The following is a 7286-nucleotide window of genomic DNA, read 5'->3' as shown; positions in this document are numbered from 1 at the left end:
CCAAATTGGAGGCATGCAAGTTGGCCACCTCCAGAGTGAGACAGTATGTGTATAGATAGATCTATCTATCTATCTAGAGAGAATCAGCGAGTGCCTGAACCTGGCTTCAATATCTGGCTTTCATTTAACATGAAAAAAAACAAGAGGTGGGGCGCTTTATCATTCAGTCAAGTTTATTAAGTTCAAACTCAGGCCACAGACTTAATTTTTTGTAAACAACTCTTGACAAACCGAAGAGAACAAGAGAGAGCGACAGAGACAGAGAGAGAGAGACAGCGACAGAGAGAGAAAAAGAGAGACAGCGACAGAGAGAGAAAAAGAGAGACAGCGACAGAGAGAGAAAAAGAGAGAGAGACACAGACAGAGAGAGAGACACAGACAGAGAGAGAGACACAGACAGAGAGAGAGACACAGACAGAGAGAGAGAGACACAGACAGAGAGAGAGAGAGCGAGCGAGACAGAGCGAGAGAGAGACAGAGAGACAGAGAGAGAGCGAGCGAGCGAGACAGAGAGAGACAGAGAGAGACAGAGAGACAGAGACACAGAGAGCGAGGGAGAGAGACAGAGCGAGAGAGAAAGAAAGAGAGAGAGACAGAGACAGAGAGCGAGAAAGAAAGAGAGCGAGAAAGAAAGAGAGAACGAGAGAGAACACATGAACATTAACTTTCCTGCCAAAAAAAACAAAATAACAAAAAAGGATATTTGTTTACAGCTTCTGTGACTGTCTTTTTTCAGCTGTTCCCCGATTCCGAACGAAGTCTCTGACATTTTGCACAGTTCTTTGTTCCAAGACTGGTCCTTCCACCAACTTGCAGTGACTGCATTCGTTCTTGGAGGCCAGGTGACCTTTACGAATGTGATTTTTGAAGTGCCGCATTACTGCTGCAACCTCAGCCTTGGACCACGCTTTCTTTGTCCCTCTTCTGGACCCAGCATCTTTTCCTGGAAGATATACAAAGTAGACAAGACGATCACACAAACAGAAAACAAAATGTATTGGCAAAATGAAGCAATCAAGTACGGACACTTAGGAATATGTTAAGCAGTAAAACTTACAACAAATTACTGTGATAACATCTTTAACATTTTAAAGTGGCTGAACCTTTTTATATTTCAATAGATAACTCATTACAGTGCATGAGGGAAACCATTTCTGTTTTTTTGGTTCTGTACTCTAACACACTAGATTGGAAATTAAAGAAAAAAAACAATGTTGAGTTAAAAGTCTCAGTGAAGCGTATTTACCTTCTATACTGTGACGCAATCTCCAATGAAACAGAATATTTGAGCTGTGTACAGTAACAAGTGGGATCAAATTCTTCACATTTGATTGGACAGCTAAAGAGTGGGCAGGCTTAGAGTTTAGCATGATATGGAGCTACAGAGGACTGTTGGCTTTACACACCTCACCAGTTGGTAGAGAGATGGAAGGGAAACCTTGCAGATTTTGAAACAGCACAGTATCACTGCACCGTAGCCAGTACATGCAGATGACCGGTACCTAGAGCTCTCTGCTGAGCCACTGACAACGCAGACCGGCGGAAGTACATTTTCTTCCCACCGATATTCAAATGCACATCTCTTGTTGTCTGTCTCCACATTGTTACCAAGATCAACAAAAAGGTGATATCACTGGTGTGGCTACTTCGTGGCTCAAAGTTTTGTTTGATCGGATACATTTTGAAGACTTCAAACATTTGAAACTGTTTTGCTGAGAAAAGAAAGGGACTTTATGGGGATTTTGATGAAAGTTACCTGGATATTGATATTGTTTTACATATATTTGGCATAGAACAAGAAATAAATGAACAATCAACACTGGAACTTTAATTAAGATCCAATTCACAGTTAAAAAAATTATTGAATTAACATCCACATTGGATTAACAGTGGGAATTGGGCCTGAAAGTTCAATATTGACCTTGAAAATATTAGTCATAATCTTCAGACTATGGTCTGCTCTGGAAAAAGGCAAGCTGTGTTGATTTAGTGTCGGTGCTAGCACAGAGGGGAAAAGCAATGCCACTTCATCCAGCAAAATAAGTGCCAGCATTTCTGGTACTAATAGCTATTTACTACAACGTTTTGTACCTAACGGTTTGTGTCTGTCCTGAGACTGCAGATCGAAAGCAGCGGAATTTGGTAAAATGCATCGGTCTCCTTGGATGAGATTAATGTGTTTTGTACATGAATGATAATGGTTTGTTGCCGTGATAACTTCCTTCTCAAAATCCTTCCATAAAGTATTATTAGCCATTGTGAATGTTATGGCTTCTGATAAACCTTAAAACTATTACTAAAACCCGCTTAAAGCTATTTCCAAGAGTCGAGACAAAACAATAAAAAGTGAGTCAGTCGGTTACTGTATAAATATGTATGGACTACAACATATTTTAAATAGGATTAGTCAAGCCTGCAATTTTCTTACCAGACCAGGAGTCTCTGGTCACAGTGAAAATCAGGGTGAAACATTTAAATGGGTCCAATGAGTGTAGTACACTCATTCGTATGTGTGCCTGAAACGGGTAGAATGAAATTCACTACGGCCATGTTATGTTTTAGTTTATAAATAATGATACATTTTTTAACAGATCTGGTATTAGTTATATTTACCACAATCTTCAATCCCATCTTCAATGAATTAAGGGATATAGATAGATAGAGATATATATATATTCATACCACTTTTTAAAATATTTGTTTTGCATTTTTCTTGAAAGTGAACTTTAGCGTGAACTACTTGGGCGCTCCTCACTCTTTTTAAATCGTATGTCTTCTCATTTTGCCTTTTCTTTCTTCTATACCTTGCATCAATGCCTTTTTGTGTCTAATGTAACTACTTTAAAAGGTGCTCTACCATCAAACTTGGCTTACCTTCAGAGAGAGGGGCGGTCTCAGTTACTGTGGACGACACTGTTCCTGCTAAACACACAATTTCACAATACTTTAGTTTCAAATTGAATTTAAAGAACATTTGGTGAACAGCGACAAGTATAAAGTGAGGGAACCTACCTGAATCTTCAAAGTCATGGACCTGCTCTGTGATTGTAGATTCAGATGTAGCATCTACAGGCTCGCTAGTTCCAAACTCTGATGCTCTGCCTGCTGTGCCACAGTTATCGGATTCGCTCCCACTGTCCTCGTCTTCAGTGCCGCTGAATGCAATTTCATCTGGAAAATAGTATTAGTAGTTCTCGCATGAAAAGCTGCACATAAAAACAAATCAAAGTTGGAAATATTTTTGCTTATTATATGGCAGCATATATAAAATTTAAAACAGTATCAGGTGTGTTGTAAGTGTTAATTTCTTTACAAACCGTCCACTTCAAGCTCATCCAGTGATTTTCCCTGCATGCTGGAAAGATTCCCTTTCTCCATCGATAAAAGCAGTTTGGAAATCTTGGCCAGTTGTGTTGTGGGAACTGATAATCTGTAGAAATCCCGGTGAACACGGATGTCGTGACCCATGAAATCTGCAACCTGATCAAGTTCATTGTTTTTCAAATTAAGGACTTGTGAGAGTGTGGCGACGTGTTTCCTGAGCTGTGTCGACCTGAGGTACTCGGGGTGCTTTGCTCCACACTCGCTTGCATAAACACGCAAACAGTCCTGTCCCCTGTAGTGGCTCATCGAGTTGGGTATCGCAAACAGGAAGACATTTGTGGCACAAACACCACAATCTGTTCTTTTACTGGTAAGGAGTGACAGAGCATCCATCATGCTTGGTGTGAGCAGAACTGCAACCTTTCTGCCCCTTTTTCCCATGATTTCGATTCGGCTGAAATAGTTGCACAGTCTCTGTTCAGTCTTCGACAACCCCATGGCAACATCTTCATGAAGCTTTGTATCGTCTCTTTCATGGAAACTTTTGAGGCGCATTTTTGAAACCTCCCCAGCACGTCTTCGATTGAACACAATGATTTGTGTAAGTGTACTCTTTGCAAGTTGAGCATAGTTCTGAGTACTGGTCTTCTCCTTCAAGTTGCAAAAGGCAGTTTCTGCAGACTTCTCGAGGTGCCGATGAAGGCTCTGAACATCTTCAGTGAAGGGTAATGTTGATGGCTTGTTATATTTTGCGTCACTCAGTGTGTTCAGGGCACTGTGAGACACCATCTCAGACCACTTGGTAGTGTACAGCTTCTTGAACATGTCAGTGGACTTGATCAGTTCTTCATCTTCTGCCATGAGGCCCCTACAATGAACAATGTCACAGATTTTCTGAAGTGCATGTCCCAATTTCAGCGCGAGGCTTGGTCTTGCGTATGAGTGTTTTTCTTCATCAAAACCTGAAACTTTCTTTACAGCTTGCACAACCCTCTGGAAGTTAGCAGGTTTAACAGCCTCCTCTAGGTTATGTACAGAGAAGTCTTCGCGCAGACATAGCAACAAACGCCCCACTTCACGGAGCTTTTGTCGTATGTACTCATACTTGGTAGGATCTTGTCCATGTTTGTTATAGAGTGACTGAGCTAAATTAATAATGGTGAGGTCATTTCGCACAACTGAGGCAACCGCATCCTGTTTCATGACACTAAGGATCCTCCACACTCCACTTGAGATCTGCTGACAGAGTGCAGATTCTTGAGCTTCAGCCAAAGCCAGTACTTTGGTTCTCCCAGGTTCTTCATCTTTGTTTTCTGGCTTAAAGGGACATCTGCGGGCATGTCTCCAAAGTTCCTTACGAATGTACATGCCTTGACAGTACATACAGTGAATAAACTTTCCAGCCAGTGCTTTAGCCTTTGGTTTTCTTTTCACTTTCAGTGGTCCTGTTCCATCTTGTAAAACTTTAGTGTTGTGTCTAAAATTTCCCTTATTCCTCATCTTTTCTACTAATATCTTGCGATCTTTTGAGTGCTCAGGGAGGGAAAATGCTTTTACAATTTCAGCATGTGTCTTGTGTGTTTTCAAATGGCGGGAAATTTTGCTTTGTGGCTTACCACAAACATAACAGTAATTCTTTTTGGTCATAGTCAGATGTGGTACTTGTTGTTCGTGAAGCGCAACTTCACACTTTTCCTTTGTTGAGTCTTTGGTAGGATTCAATGAATCAGATGTTTCAGCAGCATTGGCAACCATGTGATCTTCAAGAGGTGGGAAACCTTTTACTGAAGTGGACACAACTGGGACGCTCGTGTCTGACCCATAAGATGTTCCAACATCAGGTAGTACTGGTTTTACTTGAATCTGTTCGGCTTTCAACTGACTAGGCATAATGGGGATGCTTGCATCTGAATCATCATCTTCTGTTTCTGAGTCTGGTATGTATTCCTCATCGGACATGCACTTATCATCATCTGATATTTGATCCAGAAACTGGTAAGAAAACAAAGGATTTCACGTGATGATGGACAGCTACAGACAGTTAAGAGTTCAACAAACCATATGTGCTCTGTTTTCTGTGTCCAACTCACCTGTGATGAGTATTGGAAGTTATCATTTTTAATTCTTCTGAGGCAGGATTTATGCCAGACTCCTGAACAACCTGTAAGACATTTTGAATATACAGTACAAAGTTTCAATACCACATGTTTATTCAAAAAGTCTCCCTTTTAAAGAGATAATTGATGCCCATGTTTGCACTTGTAAGTGTAATAACAGGTGCATTGGAGTAAAACCTCTAGCATTAAAACATAACAAATCTTGTCAGTGCCAATGAAGCAAAATAAAACACCTTTAAGTAATCTGAATGATATCCCACACTCTTAACTACTTCAACTTCATCATAACACATGTTTACACATCCTACAATTTTGAGAACTAGTTGATATATTAGCCTATGTTGTGAACCAAGGATTATTTGTCATCAGTGTTTCATTGTTGAATGGTTTGTACATTAGAACAGCAAATATACCGACCCAATACCCTAAGACAAACTCTGTACCAATTCAATAAATATCTCACCTCTGCATTCATAGCCAATCCACTTGTAGGAGGATACAGGTCCCACACAATGAACACACTTGTCCAAGGAGGATATTGTTGCGCACACCAGGCGATGATTTTGACACTGTTAAAATTAAGTATAACTTATTACTGACAGTTTTACATTGACATCTACTAAGTTGACTACATTTTCCAATTGACCTTCTGAATCAGATTTTTCTTTTAGGAACTGTAATTGTTCCATATACACCATATGAGGCAACTGCACTTACACACACTAATGAAACATGATTTCATGTTTTTTCATAAATAATGTAATTAAACTTAAGTTTACCTTTTCAACCCTGTGGAAGGGATCAAGTTGTGGACATGTTTGAGTCAGGCCATCCTCAGAGGTCTCAATCTTGTCAGTCGCTTCACTCTCAGCAGTCTCAATCAGCTCACTCTCAGTTATCATCTGTAGCAGGCAAAAAAGGAGGACAATGAACAGAGAGAAACTGTAATGTACCATTACAGACACTATTTGGAGTTTTAATGAGAGAAACAATCCTACTGTTGCTAAAACTATGTTATGGACACCAAACATTTCCAGAGGCATTTCCTTATCAAGACCCTGAAAAAAAGGTCTTATCATATCTATATTTATTGAAGACTGGGTGCTTCTTGTGTAACATTATGTGGAAGTTATGACTGTTTTTGCCTTCATAGTTCTTATATTAGCTGTGAGTGATTAGTTAAACAGATATACATATCACATGCAGGTTGTGCAAATATTCTTAAAAAACAAAGTGCTTGACACACACACAAACAATACTGACTTACACTTGGACAAGCATTTAATGAGATGGCTGTCCCACTAAAACATACGACAGTCAGGCAGCTGCACACACACACAACCATCATATTGGTATATTTAGACAATATCTCATGTCCTCATATACCACCCGTCTCTATAAACCATGAGAGGAGACTACACACACACACACACACTAATGAAACATGATTTCATGTTTTTTCATAAATAATGTAATTAAACTTAAGTTTACCTTTTCAACCCTGTGGAGGGGATCAAGTTGTGGACATGTTTGAGTCAGGCCATCCTCAGAGGTCTCAATCTTGTCAGTCGCTTCACTCTCAGCAGTCTCAATCAGCTCACTCTCAGTTATCATCTGTAGCAGGCAAAAAAGGAGGACAATGAACAGAGAGAAACTGTAATGTACCATTACAGACACTATTTGGTGTTCAAAACATAGTTTTAGCAACAGTAGGATTGTTTCTCTCATTAAAACCCCAAACATTGTCAGAGGCATTCCCTTATCAAGACCCTGCAAAAAAGGTATATCTATATTTGTTGAAGACTGGGTGCTTCTTGTGTAACATTATGTGGAAGTTATGACTGT

At 39.9% G+C, this 7286-nt stretch overlaps 1 protein-coding gene across 1 annotated transcript; it reads right to left on the bottom strand.

The window, feature by feature from the left end:
* Positions 1-243: 243 nt before the first annotated feature.
* Positions 244-7051, bottom strand: LOC306795575 (uncharacterized protein). The gene is made up of 8 exons (XM_079294124.1): positions 6933-7051; positions 6221-6343; positions 5905-6010; positions 5415-5485; positions 3318-5316; positions 3013-3171; positions 2875-2922; positions 244-943 (listed from the first exon to the last, which is right to left on the bottom strand). The coding sequence occupies exons 2-8, from the start codon at positions 6341-6343 to the stop codon at positions 708-710; spliced, it is 2742 nt and encodes a 913-aa protein (XP_079150250.1). The 5' UTR covers positions 6933-7051; the 3' UTR covers positions 244-707.
* Positions 7052-7286: the final 235 nt, after the last annotated feature.

The sequence above is a fragment of the Melanostigma gelatinosum genome (assembly GCF_949748355.1).
Source record: "Melanostigma gelatinosum genome assembly, chromosome: 22".
NCBI classification, from domain to species: domain Eukaryota; kingdom Metazoa; phylum Chordata; class Actinopteri; order Perciformes; family Zoarcidae; genus Melanostigma; species Melanostigma gelatinosum.
Note: the sequence above shows the minus strand (reverse complement) of the source record. Positions and strands in the feature narration are given on the sequence as shown.